General features: G+C 39.8%; 2 protein-coding genes across 10 annotated transcripts in view; one reads left to right on the top strand and one right to left on the bottom strand.

The window, feature by feature from the left end:
- Positions 1–2,395, bottom strand: part of ofd1 (OFD1 centriole and centriolar satellite protein) — a 107,347-nt gene extending 104,952 nt beyond the window's left edge. For 4 of the 9 annotated variants that reach the window (XR_011886349.1, XM_072260670.1, XM_072260677.1 and 1 more), the window contains exons 1-2: positions 1,076–2,366; positions 310–416 (exon numbers count right to left, since the gene is read on the bottom strand). Coding sequence is in view for 8 of the 9 variants with exons in the window: in XM_072260670.1 (XP_072116771.1) it covers positions 310–405 (96 nt within the window). In the remaining variant the exon portion in view is untranslated. Of the gene's footprint in view, positions 1–309; positions 417–1,075 lie in introns of all 9 variants that reach the window. The other 5 variants (XM_072260674.1, XM_072260676.1, XM_072260672.1 and 2 more) reach the window with 5 other exon arrangements.
- A 180-nt stretch (positions 2,396–2,575) lies between these two features.
- Positions 2,576–12,790, top strand: trappc2 (trafficking protein particle complex subunit 2). Its single transcript, XM_072260669.1, has 5 exons — positions 2,576–2,655; positions 4,236–4,344; positions 6,226–6,374; positions 11,512–11,593; positions 11,997–12,790. The coding sequence occupies exons 2-5, from the start codon at positions 4,252–4,254 to the stop codon at positions 12,093–12,095; spliced, it is 423 nt and encodes a 140-aa protein (XP_072116770.1). The 5' UTR covers positions 2,576–2,655; positions 4,236–4,251; the 3' UTR covers positions 12,096–12,790.
- Positions 12,791–15,578: the final 2,788 nt, after the last annotated feature.

Here is a 15,578-nt window from a genome sequence, read left to right as displayed (position 1 = left end):
CAGAAATAACATTCAGAATTCCCTAAGTTTTGTAATAATAAATTTTAGAAGTAGCATGCAAGCATGAGTAACTATTTAACATCCATTTACAATCAAATGTTGCAACACACGTATCTTGATTTTTTAAGTGATCTACAATTACAAAAAAACAATAAGGAAATTTTTGCTTCCAACGCAAGCACAGCATTTCCTACTCAATACATGAGATTATACAAACAATCTAGTCATAAATTAAGGAATTAGTTATCTCTTAGGACACAATTCCTGAATCTTTCTGCATACTATCATTCCTTTGTTTATGATAAGTACCTTTAGAGAATCTAATACACCCCGATTTTTGAATGTCTGATAAAGTCTTCTCCGAAGCTCTTCTGAAGTAATAGCTTGACTAGTTCCAGAAGCCATTTATTTATAAACTGCAGCACATTAAGCCAAATTATATAATTATTTTATATTACAAAATGTAAACATCATGATCAAGAATAACGGTTAGATTGTCTGAAATAGCCTTAAGACTTGGGAACAAAATTAGGCCATTTAATCATGGCCAGTTTATTATCCCTCTCAACCAAGTTCTCCTGCCTCCTCCCCATAACCCTTGACACCCTGACTAATCCACTTTAAATACACCCAATAATTTGGCCTCCTTTGCAGTCTATGGCAATGAATTCCACAGATTCACCACCTTGTTTAAAGAAATTCCTCCTCATCTTTCTTCTAAACAGACATCCTTCTATTCTGAAGCTGTGCCCTCTGGCCCTTGACTTCCTCCAATATAAACATCTTTTCCACTTCCACTCTATCTAGGCCTTTCAATATTTGATAGCTTTCAATGAGAACCCAGCTCATTCTTCTAAACTCCAGCAAGGATCGGTCCAAAACTTATGTGTTAACTCTTTCATTCCTGTGACCCCTGCTTTGGACCCTCTCCAATCTTTTCTTAGACAAGAGGCCCAAAACTGCTCAAAATACTCCAAGTGAGGCCTCACATGTGCCTTATAAAGCCTCAACAATACAGACTTGCTTTTATATTTGAGTCCTCTATTAAGTATATTCTGTAACAGTTTACACTTACTTTACGAAGATAAAGTTGTGCACAAAGTTATAGGATTAGTAAATAAACTGTGTCAGGAAAATGCATTAATAACCAGAAGAAACCAAAGATTTGACTAATTTTATCATTTGCCAGGATCAAAATTTTTTTTCATAGGTCCTGTGCAATCATCACGCAGACTTCTGCAAAACCTGCATATACCACACAATCTCCAGAACAGCTTTAAACTTTCATTACCAATAATTCCCGTTTCCTTCTCTTTATTCTTCACTGTTCTTTACCTAATTGCCAAGTACCATTGCATCTTCCAACACCCTTATCAATCTGACAAATCCAGAGCCAAACAGAAAATCTCACATTTCCAAGAATCTATTCAATTTCAATACGATGGAATTGGTCCACACTTCAATTCCAAAACACTTGATCTGTCTTTAAATCTATGCAAGTTGTAGATACTTTTTAATCTGACAGCCACACTTGTCTGTACACTTTACTCTGCAAACTCTGCTCTACCACGTATCCCTGCCCCTGAACGCAGAAAGTGGTCATAAGTTATAGATGCAATGTCGTTAGCAACACAGACAAAACAATGGAGGAACACGGCAGTTCATGCAGCATATATGGACAGTAACTAACAGTCAACGTTGGGTCTCGGCTCGAAATTCGCCGGTTTATTTCCCTCCATAGATGCTGCCCGACATGCTAAGCTCCTCCAACAATTTTCTGTGCTGCTCACGATTTCCAGTATCGGCAGAATCTCTTTGTCTCTGCACTGTCACAACACGAATAAAACTAGACATCGTGATGATATACAACACATAATTGAGTATGATTTATAATGCACAATCATTAATTTTAGAACTTCTGTAGAGAACCAATGCCAGGGTACCCTATCCCATGTTCAACCTTTTGAACTCGTAAGTGTAAAATTATATACTCATGCAAGTCGTCATCATTACACGAGATATGACAATAATTGCTTTTCTGCCATCGCCCTCGTAAATTTTCCTCGACTTGTTAAAAAACAACTAAAAACAGCCTCCTGAGTGTAATCCTTAGGATCAAACCCCCGGCAAAGATGTTTCTCGGCCCGCCGTGCCTATGCTGAGGTTTACCCAATCAAGGAGAGCTGGTCAATTCAGCCCCTGAGCTCCCTTTCCCCCCTCACAAACTGCTTCTTTTGCTCCGCTTTCCTTCGGGTTATGCGCACCCAGAGTTAAAGGCCTCCCGTGCAGAAGGCAAAAGCCGCCCGCCCGGACACACAAACACCGACGCACCGCTACCCTAACCGTCCCGTCACTCTAACAACAGCGGCACATGGGCGGCCGGAAACAACCCCCGGTACCGCCCGATTCTTCCGCATGCGCCAACTGGATTGGTTACAAGGGCCTGTCAATGATTGGCTGCAGAGGCGACAGAGACGGTGATTGGCTGGTGAGCAGACGGAGAAAGCGATTGGCTTCAGTGCCGACGGAGATGGTGATTGGCTGCAGTGCCGACGGTGACGGTGATTGGCTGCAGTGCCGACGGAGACGGTGATTGGCTGTAGTGCTGACGGTGACGGTCTCTGGGCCTGGAATAACCGACTGGAGCCCGGAACGGTAAGTGCAACGCAGTCGGGGCCCGGCCTCAGTAGCGCCGAGTAGTCATGTTTGCTTGTTGACCGGTACTGCTCCTTCCCAGAGTCAAGAGGCTGATAATTGAGAGACTGTCTTCTTCCCCTACTGCGGTTGTGGTGCTGTTCTCCCGAGCAATGTTGACAGCGCCCTGATAAAAGTTGCTGACTTTCACCAGCTCCGGCTCTCCACCCCACGAATCAATCAGACTGGGGAAGCTTTTATACACATTTTTACTAAAAAGTCAGTTCTCGTGAAAATTGCGGTGGTTAGTAAACCGCTTTCAGAGGATAATTAAAACACGTTTAGTGGTTTTATTTAGAAGCACCGTTCGCAAACATAGCATCTGTACCAAGATGTAGGAAAGTAATAACGTAATGTTTTAAAATTACTTTTTGATTTTCTTGTTGACCACCTGCACTGCCATAACCGTAACACTGCATTCTATATTCTGTCATTATTTTTCCCTTGTACTACTGATAGACTCATAGAGAAGTACAGCACAGAAACAGGTCCTTCGGCCCACCTAGGCCATGCTGAAACCATTTAAACTGCCTACTCCCAGTCGACCTGCAGTGGGAGCCATCCATATCCCTATTAAACATGTACCTATCCAAACTTCTCTTAAGCATTGAAATTAAGCTCGTAAGGATCACTTATGCTGGCAGCTCATTCTGCACTCTCATGACCCTCTGAGTGAAGAAGTTTCCCCTCATGTTCTTAAATCTCTTGCCTTTCACTCTTAAACCATGACCTCTGGTTGTAGTCCCACCCAACCTCAGTGAAAAAAGCCGGCTTGCATTTACACTATCTATAGCCGTCATAATTTTGTATACTCCTCTCAATCTTCTATGTTCCAAAGAATTCAGTCCTAACACATTTGATCTTTCCTTACAACTTAGATGCTCCAAACCCAGCCACATCCTTATAAATTTTCTCTGCACTTTCTTTCGTACTTGTTTACATCCTTATTGTAGGTAGGTGACCAAAACTGCACACAATACTCCAAATTAGGTTTCACCAACGTCCTATACAACATAAACATATCATCCCATCTTCTGTACTCAGTACATTGATTTGTGAATGCCAGTGTGGCAAAGGTTCTCTTCACAACCCTGTCCACCTGTGACACCACTTTCAACAAATATGTACCTCTATTCCCAGATCCCTTTGTTCTACCTCACTCCTCAGTGCCCTACTGTTCACTGTGTAAGGCAAACTGTGGTTGAATCCACTGAAGTGCAAAACCTCACACTTGTCTGCATTAAATTCCATATGCCATTTTTTCAGCCCATTTTTCCCAACTGATGCAGATCCCTCTGCAAACCATGATAGCTGTCCTTGCTGAACACTGCAGTACCCTTCCCTGCCCAATCTTGGTGTCATCCACAAATTTGCTGATCCAGTTAACCACGTTATCATCCAGTCCAATGATATGGATTACAAATAACATCAAATAACGATGATGTGAAATGATCAATGTAGGTGGCACGCAAAACAAAATTGTTTTGACAGTATATGACAGTAATAAACCAATTAAAGTGGATGTTGTATTTATTTCATAGGTTAATCCAGAAAAAAATGGCTGGAAGCTTTTATTTTGTTATAGTTGGTCACCATGATAATCCTGTCTTTGAAATGGAATTTCTTCCAGCAGGTAAAATGGAACCCAAAGTAAGTAAGTAATATTTACCCATATGCGTCTACAGCACAATGACATGTCCCAGTTGCACGAATGCCAGTTTTAAATTTCAGTTTTTCTTCAACTTTTGAGATTAATTTTGAGTAATGGGTTGCTTTTTGTTGACGGCACGCACTATAGATCAGAAATCCTGGCCTAACAACTCATCATGTTGGAAAGCACTACACTATGAAACAAACTGCACTTTTGTGACTTAACAGTCGTTTTCTATACTGTCCATGTTCCATAGGTTCCAAAATTAATTAACAACTTTTTCTAATTCTATTAAGACATGGATTGACATGCCACGGAATAACTTGGAGTACAATCCCTGCAGCGAGCAGATGGAGGAGATTTCTATTATGCCTACAAGCTCTACAGAATTTTCCTTCAACAAAATCTCTCTACTCCTGCAGTGTTTCCTCTGAAGTAGCATGAGGATTTATAATTGGTCCACTCCTACTATCTTATCATGTCCTTAGCTAGTTTTGTATGAGAACAACAAATGAGAGAAGGCATCCCATGTGCCTTTGTAACTATCTTACATGCCCTCTACATTTGAGTATAAGCCATTGTACTACAATTGGAAGCGAATGATTATAGAGCCTTGTAGCAACTTACTGGAAAAGGCCTTCCAATTCTTTATACTTTAATTCTACTTGCAAAATCACTCACCAACTGTATCCCCTTGCTTTCATGCTATTGAGTCAATTTTGAATCCGGTTTGCCACTCTCCCTATGGATTGCCTACTTTTTTGATGAGCCTTCTATAAGGGACCTGTTAGAAGCCTTGTACTATTGACTTCCCTTGTTTTGAGTTGCAGTCAAACCTCAAATTCATGCTAATTGTCCTTGATTAATTTGTGCCTTTCTAAATGAACATTCATACTGTGTTTCACAAGATTCCAGTAATTTGCCCAACAGTGAACTCAAACATACTGGACTGTAACTGCTCAGTTTATAGCTGCAAGAGACTGGAGATGCCAAAATATGGCGCAACAGTCTAGTGGGAGAACTCAGCTGGCCGAGTAGCATGAGTGGAGGGTGGAGGGAAGGAATTGTCAAATGTTTGGAGTTGAAGCCTTGCATGAGTGCATTTCTGGGCAATTCAATGTGAAAAATGAAGAACTAGTTACTTTTTAAACAATGCCTTGTTGTTTGAAGGTTCAGAAAGTAACAGTCAGAGGCCATGTGATTTCCTCTCTTTATTTTTACATAATAACCTGAGACATGGTTCAATTCGATTTGTGACTTACTGCTTTGAAAAATGCCAAACATTTTAAAATAACTTTCATTATGGTTAACACATCTAATACGTGTAACAATTTTTCTGCTGAATTATATTGTTTGTATCATCCCACTATACAAATAGTCATTAGTAACTTTGCCCACATTATCAACTTCCACACTCATTTATAAACACTGCTCTTTCCTAATCTCCATCTTGCTTTCTTTTAACTAGATTGCAACTTGTCGCAATTTGTCATACCTTGCCTTTGCTTTTCTACTTTAACTTTCATTGTTAAGTTTTCTATATCCTTGGCTTTCTGCTGTTTTTTTTTTTTGCTTAAATCCTATCCCAAGTGTGCTTTCTGATCCATGGGAACATGTATACCCTGAACTACTTGTACGTCCTTGAATGCCATGTTTGGCTACTGTTCAGAAATCACTTCTGTCTAGTTAAATTTGCCTTCCTGCTGTTTAAGACCTTTCGTTCTATTTTGTCATACTTTTTAACTATGTTTTTAAACTATTTTAACTATGCTAAATCTTAAATCTTAATTTTCAGGGTGATAATTATAAAAGGTGGGTCTGTTAAGTTTCATGCGGTTTCTTGGTTGTTGTGCATGAAAATGTTTTTTTCTCCAAAACAGGATGATCATCGACACCTTAACCAGTTTATAGCGCATGCTGCCCTTGACTTGGTGGATGAGAACATGTGGTTGTCAAACAATATGTATCTGAAGACCGTTGATAAGTTCAATGAATGGTTTGTCTCTGCGTTTGTTACAGCTGGACATATCCTTTTCTATGAGGGAACCTTTTCCAGGTTGCAGTTTCTTCTTTGCTTTGCTAAGCATTTTTTACATCGTCTTGTACAAATGTAATTGAACTATTAATGATTGTATTCATAGAGTTGTGTATGAAAGAGTAATCCATTGTTGCTTTTACTTGCTCTCCTTCACATTAATTAGAATTGGGTGACTGTTTTTCTGATTATGAAGTAAGATTTAAAAACAATTTTCCTCATTATTCTGTTTGCGACAGTTTACCTTACTTGCTGCTCCAGCAACTAATATTTTCCTAATTACCCAATACATGTCCCCTGGATGATCAGTTGGTGTGTTGTCTATTGATATTCACAAGTAACCACAAGAGGGAAACAAAAGAATGTGTATTGTTACAGTGTAAAGCATGTAACAGTACTTTCTGGGAAAGACCAGCTACAGCAGAAGAAATTGTAGCTATTGCCATTCAAAGGCATTACCAGAACAAGCCCATATCTCTCCACCCCACCCCCAACCGCTTACAATCAACATAAGATCATATGACATACGAGCAGAATTAGGCAATTCAGCCATCAAGTCTACTCACTATTTGATCGTGACTGATTTAAGTTCCCTTTCAACTCCGTTCTCCTGCCTTCTCTTTTTATCCTTTGACACCCTTACTAATCAAGAACCTATGAACCTCCGGTTTAAATACACCCAATGACTTGGCTTCCTCGGCCACCTGTGGCAAAAAAATTCCACAGATTCACCATCTCTGGTTAAGAAATCCTTCCTCAACTCTGTTCTAATGGGATGCCCTTCTATTCTGAGGCTCTACTCTCTGGTCCCAGATTCTCCTCCAATTGGAAACGTCCTCTTAGATATCCACACCATCCAGGCATTTCAATATTCAGTAGGTTTCAGTGAGATCCCCCTTTTATTCTGCTAAGCTCCATCCAGCAAGTGTAGGCCCAGCACCACCAAACTCTCCTCATACAATAATCTTTTAATTCCTGAAATCATTCCTATAAACCTTCTCTGGACCCTCTCCAGTGCTACATATCCCTTAGATATAGGGCCTGAAATATTCACAGTACTCCAATTGTGGTCTGACAAATGCCTAATAAGGCATTAACATTATATCCTTACTTTTATATTCTACTCCTCTTGAAATGAATGGTGACATTGCATTTACCTTCCTTTTTATCAGCTCAAACTGCAAGTTAACCTGAATCCTGCACTGAGAATCCCAACTCCCTCCACACAATACAATTTCTGTATCTGCTCCTTGTTTTTTAATAAATGGACTACTCCTTTATTCCTTGTACCAATGTGCATAACTATATACTTCCCTGCACTCTATTTGATCTGCCACTTCTTTGCCCACTGTCCTAATTTGTCCAGATCCTTTTGCAGACCCCCTGCTTGCTCAGCACTACTCGACTGTCCACCTATCTTTGTATCATAAACAAAACTTGGACACAAAGCAATCATATCTGTCATCCTGATTATTAATATATAATATAAAAATTAACAGATTCAACATCAACTGTGCGGAACACCACTAGTGATTGGCAACTAACCAGAGAAGGCCTCTTTATTCCCACACCTTCCCTTATGCCAGTTAGCTAATCTGTCAGTGCTAGTATCTTTCCTGTAATACTATTAGCCCTTACTTAGCAGTCTCACGTGCAGCACTTTGTCAAAGTTCTTCTGAAACTCCAAGTAAACAACATCCGCTGACTCTCCTTTGTCTGTTCTGCCTCTTATTTCCTCAAAGAATTCCAACAGATTTGTCAGGCAAGATTTCCCCTTAAGGAAACCATGCTGACTTTGGTTTATTTTATCATGTGCCTCCAAGTACTTCAAAACTTCATCTTTAATAATGAACTTTTAACATCTTGCCAAACACTGAAGTCAGGCCAATTGGCCTATGATTTCCTTGCTTTTCCTTCCTCCGTCCTTAAAGAGTGGAGTGACATTTGCAGTCCTCCAGAACCATTCCAGAGTCTCGTGGTTCTTGAAAGGCTACTACTAATGCCTCCACAATCTCTTCAGCTACCTCTTTCAGAACCCTGGGGTATAGTCCAAGTGACTTCCTACCTTCAGACCTTTCAGATTCCCAAGTATCTTCTAGTAATTGCAACTACACTCACTCCTGCCTGCTGACACTCTCAAATTTCTGGCATACTGCTGGTGGCTCCACAGTGAAGACTGATGCAAAATACCCATTCAGTCCATCCACCATTTCTTTGTTCCCCTTTACTAGCTCTCTAGTGTCATTTTCCACTCCAGCCTTTCTTACTCTTTACATATCTAAAAATTCTTTTGGTATCCTCTTTTATATTATTGGATAGCTTATCTTCGTATTTAATCTTTTCTCTCTTTAGTGCTTTTTTAGTTGCCTTCTGTTGATTTTTAAAAGCTTCCCAGTTCTCCAACTTCCCTCCAACTTTTGCTATATTGTAGGCTCTCTCTTTTATCTTTATGCTGTTCAGGTTTCCCCCGCCATCCGAAGGTAGAGCGTTCCTATGAAATGGTTCGTAAGCCAGAATGTCGTAAAGTGAAGAAGCAATTAACCATTTATTTATATGGGAAAAATTTGTGAGTGTTCGCAGACCCAAAAAATAACCTACTAAATCATGCCAAATAACACCTAAAACCTAAAATAACAGTAACATATAGTAAAAGCGGGAATGATATGAAAAATACACAGCCTATATAAAGTAGAAATACTTTTTTACAATCATTGCCGCACTGTCCACCGTAGCAAAAATCTCACACAAGCGCTCTCGGCAGAAACACTCTCTCCAGTAACCTTTAAGTTTATGAAGCTGCCAAATCATACCAAATAACACATAAAAATACACAGCCGGTATAAAGTACAAATAATGTATGTACAATGTAGTATCACTTACTGGAATTGGGAAGACAGCACCGAGCCCACTGATGATGCTGTGTTAGGCTGAGTCGTCGGAGGCTGGGGTGGTGCAGTGGTCCTCAACCTCCGGGCCGCGGACCAATACCAATCCGTGAAGAATGCAGTGGTGCAGTGGTAGCTGGGACGCACCCAGCACATCTTTAACAAAAAAGCCGAAATAAACAAGCTAGTTAATTAGGTGCTGCCCGGCACGTAAATGTCAGCCCAGATCAGAGGCGGCGCAATCGGCAATCGCCTCTGATCTGGGCTGACATTTACGTGCCGGGCAGCATCTAACTAATTAGCTTGTTTATTTCGGCTTTTTTCTTAAAGGTGTCCTGGGTGTGTCCCGGCTACCACTGCATGCTTCGGGGCAATGTTTCGGTCCGCAGCCCAGAGGTTGGGACCACTGGGGTGGTGGGACATTGAGGTGTCATCTCATTGTCGTCTGTTTCCATCAGGGCAGCAGGTCATCTTCTTCTATGTCTGCCTGCCTCGATGTCGAAGGTCGAGGTTCGTCGTCTGCTGTGGCTGATGTAGAAGGCTTGAAAAACGACAGTATGCTTTACTGCTTAGCCTCACGCATTTTGCTGTCATACAGTTCTTTGTAAGCACTCAAACCATCCTGCAAATATGCCCTAAACCTACGTACCCTTTCAAAATTTAAGTTGTACTCTTCTGCAATCATTGCAGCGAAAATCTCATGCAGTTGCTTCATGTTCAGTTCCTGGACGACTTCACTTTCGGTCCGTTCACTACTGCATTCGGATTCGGATTCCTTTCCTCTTCCAATTGCATCAGCTCTTCATCTATCAGTTCTTGGTCATGGGATGCCAAAACCTCTTCAACATCATCTTCGTCAACTTCCACAAGCCAAACTCCCTTTGTCCTTACTTCGTTCACCATGATCGAAATGTTTAATTATGTCTAGTTTTACACGAAGTGTAACACCCTTACGAGCTCTTTTAGGCTTTTCGGATACCTTAGAACTCATCTTGCAAACGGATGCTCAAAATAAATCGACATAAAGCGCAGATGCTCACAGGCTTGTGCTTAAGCAATGCCGGCTAGAATGCAGTTCCCGGGGAGGAGCTTGCCTGTTCGGGCGCACGCTGCCTTTTTTCGTAACAGTGAAAACACCTTCTGTTAGCGAAAACAGGTAACTAATGTAGGTCTTTTGTAATAGCGAGATGTCGTAAAGCGAACATTCAAAAAGCGGGGGACATCTGTATTTGACTTCCCTTCTCATCCACAGTTGTCTTGTCCTCCCTTTAGAATGCTTCTTTGGGATGAACAGATTCTGGATTTTTTTCTGAATTACTCCCATGTTCTCCAGCCATTGCTGTTCTACCGACATTCCTGCTAGTATCTCCGTACAATAAACTTTGGCTAGCTCGTCTGTCATGCCTCAGTAGTTACCTTTACTCACCTGTAATACCAACTGTATATAGGTCAGTGAGTGTCTAGCCTCCTAATATCCTAAGGGCTTTACACCATTTACAAAGCCACAACTCAGAAGTGTAATGGGATACTTCGCAATCTCCCAGATGATTGCAAGACCAATAGTTCTTGAAACTCAATATCATCCAGGGTAATGCAGCCCACATGATTGGCATCCACCAACTACTCTAAACATTCATTCTCTCCACGGCTAGCATGTTTTCATTACAGTTTGTAATGTCTACAAAATACACTACAGTTACTCATTCAGGTTATTCCAACACCACTTCACAAACCCAAATCCTCTATTACTTCGAAAGACATGAGCAGCAAGGTCAGAGGAACCATCTACAGATTCCATTCAGAGTTGGAAACCATCCTGATGTGGAAGGATGTTGCTGGTCCTTCAGTTAGGTCTACATCAAAGAGGAATAGGATTGCTTCAGATGACAACCAATTGACAACCTGCTTTGAGAAACATGATTTGCTATAACAATTTACCCTAATTAAATATCACATCACACCTATCATCCTGTGTTTCTTCCTCCCCTTCCCCCACTTTTTACTCTGACCTCATTTTTTTCTCCAGTCCTGGTGAAGGGTCTAGGCCTGAAACATTAACTGTACTCTTTTCCATTGATGCTGCCTGGCCTGCTGTGTTCCTCCAGCATTTTGTGTGTGTTGCTTGGTATGGAGTTGTTTCTTTTGGCCTAAGGAGACCGAAATGCATCTATTTGCCGAAAAAAAATGATATAAACATTTACTCTTCAGTTATTGCTTGATATTTTCCTTAATTCCTCCTCACATATGAGATTTATTATGTTGCATGATGTTCGGCAAGAAGATGGAATAAAAAATTTCTTTAACGATGTCTATGATCTGTACATTAAGGCAAGTAGATTTTATGATTCTATGTTTGTTTTCCTAGAGCAACAAATATGATTACTATTGAAACTTGTGTAATCTTGATTATCCTTTTAAGGGGAGATAGTGAGCTTTAAATGAACTTGTAATAAGATCAATCTGAATGTCTTATGGAATATTGATATTGAACACAATGTTTTTTTTAAATAACCTATCATGGCTGTAGAATTGACAGAAAGGGATTGGCAGGTCTTGGGAGTCACTTAAATGTGCCATCCCACAAACAAATTAGTATGATAATTAGATTTTGTAGTTAAATGGTTCATTAATTAATTTCTTTGTAATTCATTAATGAACAGGCTGCAGCTTTTGATCCAATAACTTTAGATTTCTGTTATTTACAGTTCCTGTACTTTTTTTTCTTTTGTAGTTTGCTATGAATCCATTTTATGAACCCAACTCCCTCATTCGATCAACAGCATTTGATAGAAAAGTTCAGTTCCTGGGAAAGAAGCATCTGTTGAGTTGAACATTTCTAATTATTAAATGGTACTGTACTCTGTATATTAAATATGTATATAAAATGTAAAAGCAGCTGGTAATTTCACCAGTTTTGTGGTCACTTTAGTATATGATGTTCATGTTGGATTTTCCAATCACTAATACTTAAATGCAACATAACATCAATTTGTATGGATCCTAAGTGTACAGTGTAAATGTGCCCACTGAAAGCAAATTTAATTGTAATTGGACCTATTTTAGTCATCATGAAATGGGGAAAATTGTAAACCTGAATGTACATTAACTAAGGAAAATAATTTCTTATTCTCAGATTTGTTACTGTGTTTTATGTTTACATTTTTAACATTGTCATACTGGTTGTAGTCACCTTACTGCCTCAGCTGAAACAAAGAAATGCTCATGTTCCAACCAACCATCTTCTCTGATTCCAGGATTATTCTGTGTAACTAAAGTTAATTTGGAGGATGATATAAAATGGCAAATGATGAGCTATTGGAACTGCCCTTCTGGGTTTAAATGTCTTCATCTAAAGACTATGTGCCTGTGCATTACTATAGATAATCTTTGCTAACAGTTGAGGTTAGAAAACTGCATTGCTGCTCTTTTAGATAGACCGATTTAGCAAAATGTGGTTTGAATTATGTAAATAAAATCTGATTTAATAAAAAAATGTAACATAAATGATAATAAATGTGAAATTTAGCCTCCTGGGAAAAAATAATTAATACAAAGCTGACATAGTTGATCTGAAATCATTGATCCTACTACCTCATCAGAAGTTATTTTTTAATATATTTGGTTTATAAAAATCGATGTCATTAATATTTCAATCACTTACAACTTTAGTCAATTCCGGCTTTATTTTGGGCTCCCAACCATCCCCTCGGCTTGTGAGCCTCATGCTTAACCTCTTATTTCCATGGCACCAGAACACCTGCTCTTCTAACTTTCTGCCACTTGACATAATTATTGGTGCACAACTTCCTTTTCTTCCTACCCTTCAACATGGTTTTCCTACAGCTTCAGGGATTTTGTCTTGGCCCAGTACTGACCTAACTGAGTTTGCATGCTCTGCAAGAGCACGGAATTTAAAGCAAAGGCATTCAACACAAGTTATGTTGCACCCAACGCCTTAGGCCTCTGGCATTAACATAGAATAGTACAGCAGAAGAACAGGCCATTTGGCCCACAATGTTGTGCCGAACCAATTAAATTAGTAATCAATGGCTAAGCAAACTAGTCTCTTCTGCCTTCACAATACTCATATCCTCCCTGTTTTCCCAATGTCCAAAAAATCTACTGTTTCTGCCTCTATCACCACCCCAGGAAGCATATTCTGGGCACCCACCACTCTATGTATAGTTTTTAAAAACATCTTGCCCCTCATATCTCCTGTGAAGTTACACCCTCTCACCTCAAATGCATGTCCACGGGTATTAGACAGGAAAAGACATTGTCTGTCTAATCTGCCTATGCCTCTTAATCTTGTAAACCTCTATCAGATCTCCCTTCAGCCACGACCACTCTAGAGCAGTGTTTCCTAAGCTTTTTTTTTTAGCCCAATGCCCCCTAAAACACCTTCATACTAGCCACACCACTCTTAGGCACAATAAACTTTCTGGTGCCCCCAAATGGTAAAAATATGTCTCCTATGATTCTGCTTTAAATTTTTATTTGTCTTTAAACCTGGCTTACTCAGTACCTGTGTGCTGTGCAGCAGCTTAAATATCAATGTGATCCTTGAGTTTGATTAAAGCAAGAGTTGAAATATCTGGTTCAAGTTGTGACTGCAAAAGCCTTGTTCCCACACACGACAATGTCCCAAGTGCTTTCTGTTGTTTGGGAGTATGTGGTTCACTGCACTGAAGCCTCTTTCAGCAAGGCAGGACGTTGGAAATGCAAGAAAAAGTACGTTTGTCATTTGGCTCTTCTCCAAAGACTAGAAAACTTTGTATGACTGTGTAGCCACGTCCCACAAAAGCTGATATTTTGAAAAGCATTTTTGCTTCATCATTCTGAATTTTGATAATTTCTTCTTGCAAGCTCTCTTCCTGTTCTTCCACCTTGCAAAGAAATGGGTTAATTTCCCCATCCAGAATTTCAAGATCGTTCAGATCCTTGAATCAATTCTGAAAATCCATCAGTGACTGCAGGTGTAAGCAGTACTCTTGCTAATCACCATCTGTGAAAGAGAGTGCCATACTTTCCATGTAAGTAAACTAGGAAATTCTTCTCTCAATGTTTTGCATATATATTTCTGGTTTTACAAAAAAGTGGACACTGAACTTTTTGCCTGGATTAGATTGAAATTCTCACTCAGCAGCTTCATATTTAGGATGTTCATTTTATCATACAGATATGCTTGGTAAGTCACATCTCCATGTAGAAGTTCAATCTTGTTTCAAGCTGTTGTCGACTTTGAGCAAAAATTCAACCAATGTCAAAAAGATCAAAGAAACGTTTTAAGCAGCAGCACAGCCACACACTTCAGTGTGAAGAAGCAAGTGTTCAAACTCTTCATCATCATCTCAGCATAACTAGTGAACTATTTGCTATTTAATGGATGAGCTTTAATTTTGTTCGATAGCAGATATTACAAGAGTCATGCTTGGAAAAAGTCACTGGCTAAGGTTTTTGGCTGTGAAATGTTGCTGATGAATTACACAATGGATTGCAAACACTCTTGAAATTTCTCTTTTCATAAATGCTACTAAGCTGGCATGACAACCTGTCAAATACGGTGCTCCATCTGTTGCACAAGAAATCATGTTCCTAATTGGATAGCTTTTATCCTCAATGTATATTTTCAACTCATCATAGATTGAATCTCCATTGATATTTGTTTTTAACCTCGAACAAAAGAGAATCTCTTCATAAACTTTTCCACTTTGGATGAACCGAACATATGCCATTAACAAGGCCTTGACTCACCCAGTTGTATCCCAAATTCTGTTTTTTTTGTAGCTTTGTGCAGTTAATACTCAATGTCTTCACTCATTCCGGCAATACAAGGAGCTACATAGTTATTGCTCAGAGGAATTAATTTTAAAATACTGGTATCCATTTTGAAAACACTTATGGCACAGCAGGGATTATTAATCTTTCACAAATTGATTGCCCCCCCGCCAACGACTTCTCTTTGCCCAACTCTCCCTTGGGACATTTCTCCAGCCCCTTGGGGGGCCGGTACCATCCCCACTGAGAATCACCACTCTGGAGAAAACAACCCATGTTTGCCCACCCCCTCACTGATTAGAGGGAACATGCTGTCTAATCCAGACAACATCCTGGTAAACCTCGCAGCACCCCTGCAAAGCTGAGACATCTTTCTGATAATGAGGTGACCAGAACTGTATGCAATACTCTAGATGCAGCCTAAATTATAAAACTGCAACATAATTTAGACCCTAAGATCTCTCTGCTCATCAACACTGTTCAGGATCTTGCCCTTAGTAGTGTACTGTTTCTTTGCATTTGATCTACCAAGGTA

The sequence above is a fragment of the Mobula birostris genome, chromosome 6 (genome assembly GCF_030028105.1).
Source record: "Mobula birostris isolate sMobBir1 chromosome 6, sMobBir1.hap1, whole genome shotgun sequence".
Lineage (NCBI taxonomy): Eukaryota > Metazoa > Chordata > Chondrichthyes > Myliobatiformes > Myliobatidae > Mobula > Mobula birostris.
Note: the sequence above shows the minus strand (reverse complement) of the source record. Positions and strands in the feature narration are given on the sequence as shown.

Bases quoted from the DNA above. Each gene is read 5' to 3' on its own strand.
- trappc2 (XM_072260669.1), top strand. From the start codon at position 4,252: ATGGCTGGAAGCTTTTATTTTGTTATAGTTGGTCACCATGATAATCCT. The intron at 4,345-6,225 runs GTAAGTAAGTAA...TCTCCAAAACAG, and splicing joins CAGGTAAAATGGAACCCAAA to GATGATCATCGACACCTTAA. The intron at 11,594-11,996 runs GCAAGTAGATTT...TTTCTTTTGTAG, and splicing joins TCTATGATCTGTACATTAAG to TTTGCTATGAATCCATTTTA.